The following is a 19,576-nucleotide window of genomic DNA, read 5'->3' as shown; positions in this document are numbered from 1 at the left end:
ATAAATAAATATGTGTGTGTGTGTGTGTGTGTGTGTGTGTGTGTGTGTGTGTATACATACATATACATATTTACATCTGTTTCAGGTGTAAGCAATTGAGCTTCTAGGTTTTCTTTATTGGTGTGTGTGTGTGTGTGTGTGTGTGTGTGTATATATATATATATATATATATATATATATATATATATATATATATATATATATATATATATATATATATATATATTTATAAGTTATTCGAAACAAAACAAAACATGAAATAAAATGAAAATATATAATATAATATAATAAAACGAGATAAATAAAATAAATTAAAATAAAATAATTTAAAAATAATAATTTAAAAAAATGTTTTTGAATATTGTTTTAAAAATGAAATGATAATAATAATTACACGCCTCTATATATCTCAACAAATGAAATAAAAACTAAACAATGTCAATGTTTAAATTATAGTTTAATAACAATACAAATAAACAACATGTAATTTACATATAATCATAATTATATATAATAAATTAGTTGGATGATAAAAATATACGTAACACAATTGCACATGGAATGTAATTAAAAAAAAAAAAAAAAAAAAAAAAACAACAACAACAAATTTTCACTAAGATTGTGTAACTATTATGTTCATTAGACTTGGTAATTCATTCTCAGGGGAATGGGGTTAGTATGGGAGTGGTATGGGGGTGATATGGGGTTGGTAAGGGGGTGGTATGGGGGTGGTATGGGAGTAGGGGTGTTTGTCTAGCTCTGTGGTGGAGCTCGTCTGAGGTGCGATGGGTCGCAGAATCGATCGTCCTCTGAGGATTCAGATTTTATCCCGTTCCAACTAGGGCCCGACGACTGATACTTCAAAAGTCGTGGCATGTACTGTACTGCCTATGAGAAAGAGCATGCAAACGATCCTTTGCGGTAAAAGCAATCTATGTGACGGTAACAGGTTTCCTCTATTTCTGTGTTCTCAAGGAAACTAGAAAAGATATATTTGGTCAAAGAAATTTTATAGAATCCTTTCGATATCATCCAGAACGTATATTACAATTTCAACGTGATACCGACTTTTATTCTAAATTTTAATTACCTATCTATGATATTTGTATTTTTCGCACTGTTCTTTACACTGTGTTTTAATTTAACTTTTGAATTTTTCATATTGATGTTTATCATCATATTATTTTTTTTGAATTTATCATAGTTTGACACCCAATAGCCGATGTATTTATCATAGTTTGACACCCAATAGCCGATGTATTTACCATAGTTTGACACCCAAATAGCTGATGTATTTATCATAGTTTGACACCCAATAGCCGATGTATTTATCATAGTTTGACACCCAATAGCCGATGTATTTATCATAGTTTGACACCCAATAGTCGATGTATTTCGTGCTGGGGTCGTTAAACATCTATTGTGTTCTATTCTATTTCTGTGTTTATCTCGACCAAATTTCGACACAGTCATATGACAAACACAAATAGCCGTATGTAGAACCCAATAGCCGAATAATAAAACGTGTTGAAGTGTCGTGAAACAAATAGTCTTTTCCTTTCTTCATTCATGTTTATTTAAGTACGCTCATCTGGACACACACACACACACCTCTGCGGCTAAGTTAATGGTTAGCTGGCGAGAAAGAACTTTTTTGTGGCTCTATAGCTAGCTTTCTCTAAACCATTAAACCAAGCTCTGGATTGAAAACCAAGCCGTGCCAGGCACGTGTTGCACGGGGTAGGGTTTTAGGGGTCGACCCCCCTTCCCGCTCAAGATATTTTGCAATGCATTTTCCGATCGATCCTGCGATCAATCGCACCTCAGACGAGCTCTATCACAGAGATAGACCCCCATCCCCACGCCCTATAAACGTCACTCGCCAAAGTGCCAAAGTCTGCACCTTCCCTGCCAACATTGCTGCACAGGCGCCTGCCGTGCAACAGATTATTAACATCCCCAGAAATAGAGAATATAAATAATTTATTATATAACATTTAGTGAAATACGTGTACCGTAAAATATCAGTGAAATAAAGGTGTTATCAGTCACTCAGTGACGATAACACATTTTAAAGTGAAAATTACACGATTTCACTAAACTATGTTATTGTTACTGTACATTTTTTTTATCTTCACTGTAAGAAAGCCGGTGTCACATATAATTTGCACTGCCCTGGATTTGCACTCCCCAGTCAAGATTATACGTAGAATAAGCACTCCCCAGTGCGTATTATACATGTAATATGCACTCCCCCAGTCTATATTATATGTATAATATGCACTCCTTCTGAGTAATATGCACTCCCCCAGTTTATATTACACATAGATTATAATAATGTTCTAAACATTCACATAATTATATTTTTTTTAGCGTTTTTTGATGATTGTATGGTCAGTGCATTTTATAAAAGTTGATATAAATATCAGTGGCGAAGCTAGATGGATATATGAATCAGGGGCGGATCCAAGGAGGCCAAAACATTCCTGGATCCCAGAATCTCTTCACCCATTCCTTGCTTCCCTTACTTCCCATTAATATGACAATAATTATGTGGAGATAGCATTGCAAAGCTCTACATTCATTATTAGATTTATATTCTATAGCACTAAATTAATTTAGTTTAAATTACTATAAATTATTATAATTCGCACTACCCGTTCATTATTATACGTATAATCCACACTCCCCATTCAATATTATACGTATAATCCACACTCCCCATTCAATATTATACGTATAATCCACACTCCCCATTCAATATTATACGTATAAACCACACTCCCCATTCATAATTATACGTATAATATACATATAATCTACTCTACGTTCAAACTTGATATGTAATAGTATATGATAAAGCTACATGTAAAGTAAATCGTCAAGAAAGTCAGTATGTTTAGGCACTGAGGGGGAGAGGGAGTCTGGAAAACAAATTTTCGTATGCTCAAGGACCATAATTCGGTCAAAATGGTTACATCGTCATGAAAGTCAAACTTGATCTCTTATGGTATATGATAAAATTATATACCAGATTTCAGCTCAATATCTCGAAGCATTGTGGAAAAAACCTATCCACAAAACTTTATGTGGGACAGACGGACGGACAGACTCCAGACGGACAGACAGATGAACCGAGATGAAACCTATATATAGATGACCTTTCCGGTTGGTCCGATAGGGGATTAATAATGAATGTGGATTGTATTCGTTGAAGTATTCAAACATAGTAGTGGAGAGTTCACATTATATGTATAATAATAACTAGGGGAGTGCAAATAATTCAAGGGGAGTGCGTATTATACGTATAACTGGGGGAGTGCAAATTATACGTATAATAATGACTGGGGAGTGCATATTCTTGGGGAGTGCAAATTAAATGCTACAGGTGTCACATATAATTTGCACGCGCAAGTGCGACTTGTGACGTATGATTGCAAACTTTACTCGATGAGATATAAATCACATTTGACAAAAAACATGAAATACCCTCAATGTATGTACTGTAAATGTGCATGTGTTATATTGTTTTAAATGCCCATGGAGGGAATGTTCACATTATGTTACTAAATTATAAATATTTTACTTCCACAATGAACAGTTATGACAAAGATCAAAACAATTATGTCAATAAACTTACATCTGACATAAAGAGAAGCACTGATAATAGATAATCCCCGTTGTTTCTGTTGGTTACAGTTTCCTTTCTGTTTGTTTGTTATGGTTTTTGTATAAATTTAAACATGGTGTCTCTCCCCTCGTCTTATAATGTTTATTACTCATGTAAAGTATACAGACAATTACAGTTTTAATGGTCCTGAGCTATTAATATTTTATGCGATTCAAAATAAAAGTCAATTTGTATTTTAATAAATGCATGACAACGCAGCTTTAATTTGTTAATAAAACTAAACAGAATGCACATATCTGTTCAATTTCAGGCGCGGATAGTGGAACATGGAAGCAATCCCAACTTCGCTTAACATTCTTTCGACTCTATCTTGTGCTGAGGTACGAGTTTGATATCGGAATACAGTTTTGTCGTTCAGATTTACTGTGCCATGATTATGTTTGTACTGTCCTCTCCCTACTACTTTAGACTAAGTATCGTCGTTTAAAATGCTAAACTAGCCGAAATCATGTTACAATTGCCACGAACTCCAGGTACTCCGTTCAGAAATGAGTAACAATCTCAATATCATAAAAAAATATTGTAGTATTGATAAGCACTGTGACAATAACATTAGCAAACACCAGTAATATTAAACGGTAATACCATTTAATAGCACAAGTATGACCAAACATCTTTTTATGAAGAAAATCCCATCCATACCGCAGTCTATTGTGGCCATGTTCCTGTAATACTGTTAATGTTAATGGGATAACTCATATTTTACTAACTAAATCACAATACACACTCTCTATAACGGTATAAGATAGGATAGGACTGTTTGTTTAGTATTGTCAAAGCTCATGGCTACTACAGCTATATTCTTCATGAACACACATTGTAAAGTGGCTACGACTGTTCACAAAGCCAACAGCTCAAAAGATGTTATTCATAAATAATCATGTTTATATTATAACATACTAGAACACACGTGAAAATTTACCACAGTCCATAACGCTATAACACGAATTCTGTCGCTTATGAATATGCATGTTTATATTACAATTGTATTATATAATAGAACACATATATTCAATTCATATTCACAAAATTAAAGCTAAAACGCTGCACTTCATGAATATTAATTAAGTTACACACACAGTATTGTTCTTCATGAATATAACGCATTCATTTCAAGGTTATTGTTCTGAAATTATGTCATTTAATCAACGCGATTCTTGAACGATGTAAAATTTTGTTCATGACTTTATATTTTGCGAGTGATATAACAAGTCCTTCCGTGAATGTTTCTTGTAAGTTTTGTATCAACCAATCAATGAATTTGTGTCATTCGAGTATTGAGTCGGCCTTTTCATGAATTTTATATTGAGAGTGTTCTATATATGCTACAAGGCCTTTTCGTGACTTTTATATTGAGAGTGTTCTATATGTGCTACAAGGCCTTTTCGTGACTTTTATATTGAGTGTTCTATATGTGCTACAAGGCCTTTTCGTGACTTTTATATTGAAAGTGTTCTATATGTGCTACAAGGCCTTTTCGTGACTTTTATATTGAGAGTGTTCTATATGTGCTACAAGGCCTTTTCGTGAATGTGTTTCTTGCAAGTGTATCATCTTTTATATGTGCTGTAAGAGCTTTTTCATGACTTTGTGTTTTGCTAGTTTTATGACGTCTTTTTCATGAATGTGTTTCTTGCAAACTGTTTAACATCTTTCCGTTAGCGTTTTGAAAAAAATGTTAAAACATCTTTTTTTCACAAATTTGTTTCCAACAATTGTCTTTTCATGAATCTGTTTCTTAAATATTGTAACGTCTTTCACAAAAATGAATACCGAAGCAGACGATAACTGTTTTGGTCGCACTATCACGGTTAACTTCTCGCTCAGTTAGTTCACTTCATATTGGCGATGACGTCAGTGGGTCAGCATCCACTACATTGATTTCCTCCGTATCCTCGTTGTCTGAGCATGCGCTGTCGTGTCGCAAAGACGACGTGGGCGTTTCTCGGCCGTCGTGGCCTCGTTCTGAGATGTCGTCGTTGTCGTCAGACAAGCTGTGTTTGTCGAGAGAGGCGCCGTCGTTGCTGTCGCCGGTCGTTTTGCGTTGCAACTTCTTCTGTTTCATTCGTCGATTCTGAAACCAGGTCTTTACCTGTAGGAAAGAAAAAACAAACTACTTATATTATTTTGTTTTAAAACACCAGTACTGCAGAATGTAATCAGTGGCAGAATGTGCCCATAAAACGGTTAATGACAAAATGTACATTGTCTGCTCTCTCTCTCTCTCTCTCTCTCTCTCTCTCTCTCTCTCTCTCTCTCTCTCTCTCTCTCTCTCTCTCTCTCTCTCATCCTACATTTATACATGGTATCATAATATGTTATTTAATAGATTTAAAGAATTTTTAAAAATCGTAATTGCATATTTTACACCGCCAATATATTATTGTTTTAACCAATCAGAGCTCCCGATGCTTTCACTCCGTATAGATTTATCGGTGTAACACGGACGGCTCGGCAATCGAGGATTTGGTGTCAAAATACCTCAGACAGAATTAACACATTTCTGAAACAAGTGTCACGGAAAAACTCATCTTTTTTTCATCACCTGTTTTCCTAATTAACATGTAATTGTGATGTTGTCCCCGGTGTAAAGCAATATTAAAACATTTCTTTATAATCGAGACACTTAGCAATAACACATTGATAATAACAAGAATACACACACAGCTTATATAATTAGATATCGCGGAATTTACTTGACAGCTGAAATATTAAGAAATCTATTGGTAGAAAAATTAACTCCCACGAACGGTAAAGGAAAGGCGTATGAAGTTTGTTTAAGAAAACACTTCACATTTTTAAGTACGGCTTTTGGTGTCTAATGCTAATATCAGACTACCAACTCCCAGCTCAAAGTAGGCCAACATTCTGCTGTCACGACTTCTGTCCAGTTGCTAATCTGAGCGCTCGTACAACTCAATTCTCGTCGTAGAATTCATTAGTTGTTAGTCTGAGCGCTCGTACAACTCAATTCTCGTCGTAGAATTCATTAGTTGCTAGTCTGAGCGCTCGTACAACTCAATTCTCGTCGTAGAATTCATTAGTTGCTAGTCTGAGCGCTCGTACAACTCAATTCTCGTCGTAGAATTCATTAGTTGTTAATCTGAGCGCTCGTACAACTCAATTCTCGTCGTAGAATTCATTAGTTGTTAATCTGAGCGCACCCGTCGTAAGTCAGGAGTTGGGGAAAATTAAATGTTAATGTTATTTAGTTCTGTTTACACAAACGCAAAAGTAGTGACGTGACCGAAAATATATTACCGCCTAAATTTGATGTTGAACATAACATATATTTGTATATTCCTGTCAGCGTCTATTACGACTTATTACGAAAACAATATGCCATGCGGGAAGTTTATCGTCCAACGTCCAGGAACTGGGGTTTCCAGTGGGCAGTCGTGGACGAATAAGAATACCGTTTAAACACTTTGGACCGCGCGGTTTCTCAACGTGCCCACCGATAATAGCCAGTTTATCGGCTTACACCGCCAAAGAGGCTTACGTCCCTTTCTGATATTGGTACTTAGCAGATAAAGTGAATAAGATAACGTATGTTAACAGCCGTTTGATTGTTAAGCAAGGGTACTTGGGGGTGTTTCAAAAGGTTCGTTGTCAGATGAATAAACGTAAAACTTCTAAATTTCAATAACTCGATAAGGCCTAATATGTATAATTGTAGTCAAAACATTTCTACGAATATTTCGATTAAGGTAAACAATGGTTGTGTTTTATTTAAATAGAATGAAAAACTCTCTTTTAAATATCATTTATATAATATGGCTTCTTTTTTAAGAATACAATTTCATAAATATATGCCCTTAATAAGAGCAGTGACCTACAGATGAAAACAATACTTGAATGTAATATACAAGCATGATATACGCGCACGCTTTATGTGTTCGTCAAAAGTGTTCTACTATTATACAAGATAGAGCTAATTTAAAAACACGATATACAGTGTCCCGTATAACAGCAAGGCGTAAAATGTCCCTTGAAGCCTATGTAGTGTCCAACCTGTTGAACTATCTATACTCAAACACTAACCTCAAATAGCAACATCTGAAGAGAATTTCACATATAAAACATATCTAGATGAAGGAAGGAAGGACCAGGAATAAAATAAATAAGCAAATTGATACTAAATAAATATACATATAATTAAATGTAAATAAATAATGAAATAATGAAATAATGAAATAAATTAAACTACTACTACTACTACTACTACTACTACTACTACTACTGCTGCTGCTGCTACTACTATTACTGCTGCTGCTGCTGCTGCTACTACTACTACTACTACTACTACCACTACCACTACCACTACCACTACCACTACTACTACTACTACTACTACTATTAAAATAATAATAAATTATTATTTAAGAACTGTTTTTAAAATAATAAAAGAAAGGAAAAGAAAAAGAGGTATATTTAAGAATTAAAAATGAAAAATAAATAAACGACTATTTCAACTTTAAATGTCGTCTGACCTGCGTCTCCGACAGACTGAGTTGTGACGCAAGCTCCATCCTCTCCGGTGTGGACAGGTATCTCTGCGACTCGAACCGTTTCTCCAGTCCGTTCAGCTGTTGGTCGCTGAACACAGTCCGCGCTTTACGTCGGCGACAGTGTTTTCCCGGACTGTCGTGCTGGAACAGCGGGGTCAACGGCAAACCTGAAACATGCCAGGCGCAGTGTTATATACAGACAGATACTGTATAAAAAATCTCACCTTATGTATAGCAAACACACACACACACACACACACACACACACACACACACACACACACACACGCACACATATACATATACATATACACATACACACACACACATACACGCACACGCACACACACGCACACATACACAATACACACATACACAATACACATACATACATACGCACACAATACAATACACAATACACAAACACACACACACACACACACACACACACACACACACACACAGTAAAACAAACATAAAAGTATTAAGCCATTCCTTATGGAATTATAAGACAGCATAGTTAAATAATACAAATTACATGTATGTACAATAAAAAAAAAAAAAAAAAAAAAAATCATAACACTATTATGTATATAACAATAATAATCATAACACTATTATGTATATAAAATAATAATCATAACACTATTATGTATATAACAATAATAATAATCATAACACTATTATGTATATAACAATAATAATCATAACACTATTATGTATATAAAATAGTAATCATAACACTATTATGTATATAACAATAATAATCATAACACTATTATGTATATAAAATAATAATCATAACACTATTATATATATATATATAACAATAATAATCATAACACTGTTATATATATAACAATAATAATCATAACACTATTATATATATAAAATAATAATCATAACACTATTATGTATATAACAATAATAATCATAACACTATTATATATATAAAATAATAATCATAACACTGTTATATATATAAAATAATAATCATAACACTGTTATATATATAAAATAATAATCATAACACTGTTATGTATATAAAATAATAATCATAACACTGTTATGTAAATAAAATAATAATCATAACACTATTATGTAAATAAAATAATAATCATAACACTATTATGTAAATAAAATAATCATAACACTATTATGTAAATAACATAATAATCATAACACTATTATGTACATGTATATAAAAAGGTATGGCTGTTACAAACACAAAATTAAGTTCTAAAATTAAAACATAGGAAGTTTGTGTCAAATCGTAAAAAGAAAAGAAAAGAATGTAAGGTGTATACCAAAATTCATATAACATCTTGGCGACGAGAGTAATATGTGGCTAACACATCTACTAGCACCGGACCAGTCAACATGTAGACCATGAAGATAAATACTATATATAAATACTATCGCCTCGCTCCCCCCCCCCCCCCCCCGCTCCCATTTTCAAAATAATAATAATAATAATAATAATAATACAATAATAATAATAATAATAACAATAATAACAACTAATAATAATAATAAAAATAAATAAATATTTATTACTACTACTACTACTACTACTACTACTAATAATAATAATAATAATAATTGGTTTCAGACTTTAGTTCCGTACAAAAATTGTCGTCCTATTTTTAATAAGATCCCCCACTTGTTTAAAGCACAATAGTATTTTATACATAGAGACCACTTCAAATTAAGTTATATTAATTTACTGGCCAGATGAAACCACATTTTATGACAACAAACATATTTATCACAAATGACAGGACTGGTAGCTTTAACTGTGAAATGAAAAGTTTGGTGCACTTCGAACTTTGACTGGTTTATTGTTTAATACTGGTACTGTTAGGTATGTTCATTTACATAAAGCTGGATTTATAGCAGAGAATAGCAGTTATGTAAGTTGGTGTAATAAAAAAGGAATGTTTGTTTATTTACACCCCAGCACATTGTTAAATCAGCAGTTATTTTAAAAAACGACAATGTAAATACGCTACTTGTGGATAATGAGACCCACCACCCACCCCCCCCCCCCCCCCCCCCCCCCGAAACTCACTTTCTGTATAGCTATTGTTATTGTTGGTTGAGAGAGACTATATTTCATATATACAGGGTAGCACATTCTACTATGTTTACTGGGTTGTGTCTTTAAATGTAAGAGGGCGTGGCACAGCTCCACCGTTTGAGTAAGGCGTGCTGGGTCGTGAGACTATAAGATCGATCCCCCACGGTGGACCTGTTGTGTTTTTCCCGTCCCAACCAATGCTTCTCCGCGGTATGTACCGTTCTGTTTATGAGGAGGTGCATATAAAAGGTCCCTTGCTACTATTTAGTACGAGTAGCTTATGTGGAGGCAGCGGGTTTCTATACCACACTGTAGGTGATGTTTTGAATTAACCTGACATGTGTATTAGGTTACACTACAAACTGTCGTGCTGCAACATTTGCGGAATTCTCGTTAAACAAAGTACCTTCCCTTCATTTACTGATGTATTTATAATTTAAATTATAAATGCATAAATACATTAAAAAAAAAAGTATTTATAAATAAATAAATACATAAACAAATCTTATGTTTTAGTGACTAATACATAGTTTACATTCAGATTGTTCATATATTAATTACACGCAGTCACCATTTAAATGAGATAACAGTGGTGTCTGGCGTTAAACTGATTCCTGTATTTATATATTTACTTTAATGCTGATTCCTATATTTATATATTTATTTACTTTAATGCTGATTCCTATATTTATATATTACTTTAATGCTGATTCCTATATTTATATATTTACTTTAATGCTGATTCCTATATTTATATATTTACTTTAATGCTGATTCCTATATTTATATATTTATTTACTTTAATGCTGATTCCTATATTTATATATTTACTTTAATGCTGATTCCTATATTTATATATTTACTTTAATGCTGATTCCTATATTTATATATTTACTTTAATGCTCCCCACCAGTTCATAAGTACGCAAATATTATTATGGACCACGTATACATCTTTATCATTACGTTAAGCCAAAAACATTTCATTTCATTTCAATTTATTTCATTTCATTTTTTCTTTCATTTTAAACAAATTTGTGTGATTATATCAAAATACGGTTCAAGCACGTTGCCCCGGACAAACACCTCAGCTACTTTGGCTATCGGGTCGAATAAAGTTTTAACGTGCGTATATGCGACTGAAGCTTCACGCACGCCTGTCACGGGCTTAATCTCTAACTTTCGCAAGTGACCAGTGACTAAGTCCGAAGGAGGGGGGGGGTAAGTTTGAGGTGGGCGGAATTTGGAATAAAATTTAGAAGTTAGGTCAAGGGACCTAAGGCCGAAAGGTGCTGCTACATTCGACTCATGTCTGGACAAAAAAAAATACCCATTAAAGCCAAAAATAAATTAGATTGCTCGTGCAACAAGGTTTTAGGGTGATTTGAGCAATTTAGACGGGCTGCCAAAGTAAAGTGCGTCGGACTGTTTACAAAAAAATAACAACATAGGAGAAAAGTTAAACCGCCAACCACCCCCCCCCCCCCTCCCCCCCAAAAAAACAACAAAAAACCAACAACAAAACAAAACAAACAGAAAAAAAGAAATCATTAAATTTGTTTTGAAAAGATAGCGTTTATAGAAGTTCTGTATATTCAATAACAAAAATATATAATATATTCAATAACAAAAATTACGTATAATATATAAAATATACAAGATACAAAAGTTTAGGGACAATTTAAAATAATATTCAGGATACATAATGCATACTATAGTTACAATTCTAAAGTTGTTCTCCGGTTTACAAAACAGCACTGCGAGGTACGTGTCCTGCCAAACCAAGTAATTGATCACGATACGGCTACACCCACTGATCCGCCCATGTTTACTGTAGCGTGTAACATCATCATTTCGCCGCCGTGATCATTTCCGATTACTGGTTGGATAAGCCACCCTTCTGATTGCAATTACACCGACTGCCTGGTTTACCTGTCACACGTCGAGTTTGTACTTATCCCTCACTAACAAGCAAAATGTCAGCCACTTACATTTATTTCAACTTATTTTATGTGTATATCCAATTAAGGTTCAAGCACTCTGTCCTGGGCACACACCTCAGCTGTCTGTGCTGTCTGTCCAGGACAGTGGGTTAGTTGTTAGTTGGTTAGTGGTTAGTGAGAGAGAAAGGGTGTAGTGGCCCATTGAACCCTTAAGAACTCGCTCTGAGTTTGAGCCGGTACCGGGCTGCGAACCCTGTACCTACCAGCCTTTAGGCCGGTCACTCACTTAAGGCAAAGCCCCGCCTGTATTTGTACTGTATCTATTTGTAGACCTTGGTTATTGAATAAGATGACATACCTTCTGAGATAGTAACAGGGTTTTTTTCAGTGTTACAAACTTAAATATTTCATTTTATTTCTACTTTGAAATGTGCTAAATCATTAAATTGTTTCTACTTTATATTGAATTCTAGTGAATAGTAAACATACACCCACCCACACCCACACCCACATCCACACCCACACCAACACCCACACCCCACACATACATCACATATATATATATATAGATAGATAGATAGATAGATAGATGCATGTGTGTGTGTGTGTGTGTGTGTGTGTGTGTGTGTGTGTATATATTGTTTTAAATTTAATAATTAACATTAAAAGCAAGAAAAAAATGTCTAAAGAGGAAAAATATAAAGTACTAATTAAAAAAATAAATGAAAAATTGAATTTAAGAAAGGAAAAGAAAAAGAAAGAAGGAAAAACCAACAGAAGAACAATAATTGAAGAACGAAAACTATTAGTAAGTACTCACTTGCAGTTGGAATGAAGAACGCTGGGTGGTCCTGATGATGTTTCGGTATAAAGCTCGCCCCGTGGGTGAGGAACGGGTGGGTGTAGAACGCCGGGGCCCCGGGGACACAGGCGTATCCGTACTCGGGGAAGGCTGACCTCAGGGTGGACACGGTGCTGAAGTCCCTGGCCAGCTGTTTGGGTTTGTTGAGGAGGATGTCTTCTATGAAGAACGAGGTAGAACGATTGGGGGAAGGCTCCGAAAACGCAGGAACATTCATCGTGTCAGTTGATAAGGAATTCTGTCCAAATGAAACGAAATATGTAGATGGATGGATGAATAGATCAATGGATGGATAAATAAATAAAATAATTTGTTATGTTTTTGGAACGCCATCCATCAATCCATGATTTGGATTAATGGATGGATTGATAGATGGATGGATGGATGAGTGGATGAATGAACGGGTGGATGAATGTAAGGATGAATAACGTTCCAAAAAGAGTAACACATTATTTTATTTAGTATTAAAATTTTATAATTCTGTTAAAATAAATTGAACTAAATTGATGGACAGATGGATGGAATTTTGTAAAGTATAACAACCTATATGTTAGACTAACAAATAAATATATTTTTTAAAATCTATCTTTAAAAATACTTAGTGAAAACAACAACAACAACAACAACAACATCGAAACAAACAAACAAACAAACAAATAATCATACATGTATGTATAACATTATATAATTGCTCAACTACGTATAACATGAATGAATGAATGAATGAATGTTTAACGATACCCCAGTACAAAAATACACATCGGCTATTAGGTGTCATACAAGGTACGTATATGGAAATAGTATAAATACAACGGCCGTCTTTCAAATTCATTAAAATAAGTGATACAAGCAGCTAATTCATAATAAACTTTTATAACTGTTCTTAAAAAAGAAATCATTATATATGTAATTACATTTTAACATATATAACAACTTTCCTTATTTTAATAAAGACAAAACGAACAAAAAGAAAGAAAGAAAGAAAAGAAATAAAGAAAGAATGAAAGAAAGAAAGAAAGAACGAAAAGAAAAGAAAAAGAACAAAATACCTTTCAGCACAAAAACAATATTATAACTATTCTAGATGATAAAATTTAAGCAATCATTTATTACAAATATATTTTAAAAGTCAATATAATTTATATTCCAAAATCCAAATAATTATAAGCATTAATATTTAAAAATCGAATGAAACCTTATTTTCCACGACCAATCCTCGTTTGAAACAATTCAACAGAACAGACATACTAGCGTTTATATGTATAATTGTGAAGTAAATGTCAAAAGACATGTAGTTTGGGAAGCCTATTGCGATTTATACAATTTGTATATATTTCAAAACTCAAAATCATATTGATAATACAATGTATTGGACAACATTAATAAACTATTCAAAATAGTCGCATGTAATGCAGTTTTGTAAGAAACGAATCACATTATTTACGTTTATATTCGATTTTATATGATACATTTTGATTAAAAAGCCACCTTGTAAGCACAATCTTAGATATTTTATTTTAAATATTATATTATATTGTATGTATTTTGTTTTTATTTAAAGAATACACTTTTCATAACACAAAATGCTAACCGAATTAAACATTTATTTTAAAGGTGCTTTAATACAATATTTTCAAACTGAAACAGTTAATATTATAATATTTATGTCACGACATAAAATAAAATATAATATAACAATTTTTTTTAAAATGGAATGAAACCAAACGAAATCGAACAAAAAGGAATAGAATAGAATATTATATGCATTTTGTCTTGTATTTAAATAATATACCTTTTATAACTCCACAATGCTAATAGATTTAAATAATATACCTTTTATAACGCCATAATGCTAACAGATTTAAATAATATACCTTTTATAACGCCACAATGCTAATAGATTTAAATAATATACCATTTATAACGCCACAATGCTAATAGATTTAAATAATATACATTTTATAACGCCACAATGCTAATAGATTTAAATAATATACCTTTTATAACGCCACAATGCTAATAGATTTAAAGTTTAATTTGAAATGTATTTTAATACAATAAATTTATATTGATACTGATAACAGTTAATATTTTAATATTTATGTCCTGACATAAATTAAAATATAATAAAAAATATTAAAATAAAATAAAAATAGAATTAAACCAAACGAAGTGGGACAGAACGGAACGAAATGGAATGGAATACGGTAGTGTAGAATAATACAGAATAGAATAGAATGAAGTAAATAAATCAAAATAAATAAGATAAAATAAATAAAATGTATATAACAAAATAAATAAAATAAATATATGTTTATTAAAACATATATATTTTAAAGCAGTGTTTCAAAAAAATCTAATTATACAGAGAAAAAATATGATGTAATATATTAACAAAAATACAAACAAACCTTTTTTAACGGTTTCGATGGACCTGTCTATAAAGTTGCTAAATTACACGCGTGGTTCCAATAGTCCAGCTGCCTTGTGACAGACGTCATAGGAAGAAGACCGAACTATTTACCGTGAAACTAGCATGAAGATGTTTAATGTGGCCGCGTCTCTCTGGAGAATCAGCTGTTATCGTCACAACATAACTCTTAAATTAGTTAATTATAATACACTGGCGCTTGGCTTAGAGAAGCTTGTGCTCCTCCCACTGTTCTGTGTGGACGAGATAAATTTTCTCGCAGACATAATGATCCGTGGTGCTGTCGTCTCATCGCCGCGTGCGATTCTAGTCACAGCAGCATCTTAACATGCAGCTCCTGTTCAAGCATCAAGGCAACGTTTGGTAAAAATTCTTGAGACGGAATCTTAAGATGCTTATTTGGTAGAAGGTGTTGTAAAAAAAAAAAAAAGTATCTTAAGATGCATATTTGCTAGCAGTTCTTACAAAAACGAAAAGACAACTTTGAAAGAAATTATTTCGAATGCTGACAAAAGCTTGGTAAAAATCCGTGTGACAAAATCTTAAAATGCATAAGGTAGCATTTCTTGTGAGATTATAAATACAGGTTTTTTTTAGTAATTTGTGCGAAAACTTAGCAGCCCTTCTTATAAAAGAGTCAATATGCACGTTTGGTAACAATTATTGTCAAAATATTAATACAGCCATAGTAGCAATTATTATGAAAGTATAAATACAGCTTTGTTAGATAGTGTATTCTCGTGAAAGTATCTTAAAATGCACGTTTGGTAATATAGTTCTTGTGAAAGCATAAGCATATCTTTGGTAGTAATTATTGCGAAGCTAAAAAATGCACCTTTGATTGAAAATTGTCTATGAAAATTCCTTGTAATTTTTGTTCAATATACTTACACGTGTGTGTATATATTGTTTGTCATGTTCCATGCATGTTTTAATAGTTTATTCCTTTCAGTATTGCTTGGACTTTCTGTGCAAGGCTTGGTAAGCGTGTTTAACGGTTATGGCTCGGGAAGTATATAAGCTTGTATAAATGGTCCTAAAATGAATTCTACATAGTGGGACCACTTGGTATTTACCAATTACGAATATCTACTTCCCGGCACCAGTTAACTGCTCCCATTACATGTGTGTCGATGTGAGCAGTCAGAAAACCAAAATGCACTTGTTAACATTCACCAGAAATTAATTTTCGACCATTCCCATCTAATAATAGACGGTAGCAGCGAGAACACGAAAATCACAATAAATCACGATCGGATTTTACATCAACGAGGAAGATACTTTTGCGTTTGTTTTAATGATTTAATTTTATGAGTCATGAAATTAATTCATAAGGACCTCTTGCTAACTGAGATATTGTATAATTATTTAAATCCAAGATGGCCACAAAACTGGCCGCTAATAGTAAAACGTGGCAATATCTTAGATTCTATAATATTAGTTTCCCCAAACAATAATTTATACTTCAAATACAGGGTTCTCTGTGGGACAAGGATTTCAGTTCTCGCATTCACTTTCTATTAAAATTATAAAATGGCTGCAAAAACATAGAAATGACCAGTGTATATGTTTAGAATCATCTAAAACAATCATTTTAAAACCAACTGCTAAGTTTTAACAGTAAGTCAATACTTTGTCTAAACAAAACCCATCTACATACACCATTACATGATATGGGCCACAGTAGTTCACAATGCCAACCCTGCTTTGATTAATGGATATATGCAAGCAAATCACAAGTGACTGGTGTTTATACTTTTATCATTTGTATCTCTATATAATTGATATATACATCACTGTTGTATTTTTTTTTACCAAAACAATTTATGTCACAAACTGTGTAATAGTGCGACACCAATATTCATCATGACATGGCAATTACTAGTATACCAGTATGCTTCGACTATACATGCAAATGATTGAACATCAGCAAATGAATTTGGTAGTAGTATATTCACAGGATTCCAGAAACGAAAAAAGGACTGCTGCCCAATAAAAAAGTATTTTGAAAATACACCACCCAATGATCAATGACCCATTGGTCAATGACCCGACACAGTAGACAGATATATTTATGAATTCAGCATCTTAACTTTGATTCTATGTGCAGCGGTTGTTCGAACATTTGTCCCATGACAGATCTAGAACATTATATGTGGTAACCGAGCTGTTAGACAGTTAAAACATCCACATGTCGCATTCAGAAAGGACATTTATTTACACAGAATTAGTTACAGTTACAAATAGTAGAACCTAATACGAGCAATTAACATGAAATAACAACAAAATAAAATAAAACGTACAAGCACAAATAATACCCCGAACGGTAATCCAAACAACAAAACAAAACAAAACAAACAAACAAAAACAAGTTCCATAGGGGTACGGGAACCCAATATTTGTAGTCCTATGTTCATTTCATTGTTAAAGAAAACGCGACTCGTGCAGCAATGAAGAACATGCAAATCAATTAGACCCTTCTACTTTCCCGGACATTTATTATTCAGCTTATCGGCACTACCCAAAATAGGAAATTCTACTTCCCGGGTCATCACCTATATATTGCTTCATTACATCATTTATGACTAAATAACCTGACCACAGTGCCAGCCAGCACGGACATCATCAGACGAATGTAATCAAGTAATACATTTTATAACTTTTTTTTTGGAAACAAAGAGTTGCCAACAAAAACAGAGAAAACAAATCGTCAAAAGGGGATTTAGAAATTATACGGGAATTAAATTCATATATTTTTGGAAAGATAGGTTTTAATAAAAGGGGGAAAATATACTTACACGCCCCCCCCCCCTCCCCGAAAACCCCCAACAAAACAACAAAAAAAAAATAAAAAAAATAAACAACAACAAAAAAAACACAAAAAACCCAACCCACTATAGTTTGTATTTATACTATTACTATTAGATACTGTTAAATTATTATACTCTTATTAAAGAAAGTATTTATTTACAAAATAATTATTTAAAAACTATTTTCGATCTTATTAAACATGTAGTTAAACTTGGATTGAAAACAACATTTGAAATTATAGTGTGAACCTACGTGTAATGCAATATATTAGCTAGAAGATATAGACTGGTGTAAGACGTGAAAACTATTGTGTGAACCTACGTGTAATGCATTATATTAGCTAGAAGATAGAGACTGGTGTAAGACGTGAAAACTAATGTGTGAACCTACGTGTAATGCAATATATTAGCTAGAAGATAGAGACTGGTGTAAGACGTGAAAACTATTGTGTGAATCTACGAGTAATGCAATATATTAGCTAGAAGATATAGACTGGTGTAAGACGTGAAAACTATTGTGTGAACCTACGTGTAATGCAATATATTAGCTAGAAGATAGAGACTGGTGTAAGACGTGAAAACTATTGTGTGAACCTACGTGTAATGCAATATATTAGCTAGAAGATAGAGACTGGTGTAAGACGTGAACACTATTGTGTGAACCTACGTGTAATGCAATATATTAGCTAGAAGATAGAGACTGGTGTAAGACGTGAAAACTATTGTGTGAATCTACGAGTAATGCAATATATTAGCTAGAAGATATAGACTGGTGTAAGACGTGAAAACTATTGTGTGAACCTACGTGTAATGCAATATATTAGCTAGAAGATAGAGACTGGTGTAAGACGTGAAAACTATTGTGTGAACCTACGTGTAATGCAATATATTAGCTAGAAGATAGAGACTGGTGTAAGACGTGAACACTATTGTGTGAACCTACGTGTAATGCAATATATTAGCTAGAAGATAGAGACTGGTGTAAGACGTGAAAACTATTGTGTGAACCTACGTGTAATGCAATATATTAGCTAGAAGATAGAGACTGGTGTAAGACGTGAAAACTAGTTTAACATATTTTTAAAACTCCATCACTATTAACATTATTCGTCAGTAAAACAACAATGCATGCTTAAAACACCCCCATTATGGCTAAAAGGTTATTCAATTTAGTAACACATCCCTGGGTATATTATGTTACTCATTGTTAGATATTTGTGAAAACATCCATTGATTGCTAAGAGCGGCC

General features: G+C 33.1%; 1 protein-coding gene across 1 annotated transcript; it reads right to left on the bottom strand.

The window, feature by feature from the left end:
* Window positions 1-5,528: 5,528 nt before the first annotated feature.
* Window positions 5,529-13,303, bottom strand: LOC121372010 (brain-specific homeobox protein homolog). Its single transcript, XM_041498249.1, has 3 exons — window positions 13,045-13,303; window positions 8,185-8,369; window positions 5,529-5,783 (listed from the first exon to the last, which is right to left on the bottom strand). The coding sequence occupies exons 1-3, from the start codon at window positions 13,301-13,303 to the stop codon at window positions 5,529-5,531; spliced, it is 699 nt and encodes a 232-aa protein (XP_041354183.1).
* Window positions 13,304-19,576: the final 6,273 nt, after the last annotated feature.

This window comes from Gigantopelta aegis, chromosome 4 (assembly GCF_016097555.1).
Source record: "Gigantopelta aegis isolate Gae_Host chromosome 4, Gae_host_genome, whole genome shotgun sequence".
NCBI classification, from domain to species: domain Eukaryota; kingdom Metazoa; phylum Mollusca; class Gastropoda; order Neomphalida; family Peltospiridae; genus Gigantopelta; species Gigantopelta aegis.
Note: the sequence above shows the minus strand (reverse complement) of the source record. Positions and strands in the feature narration are given on the sequence as shown.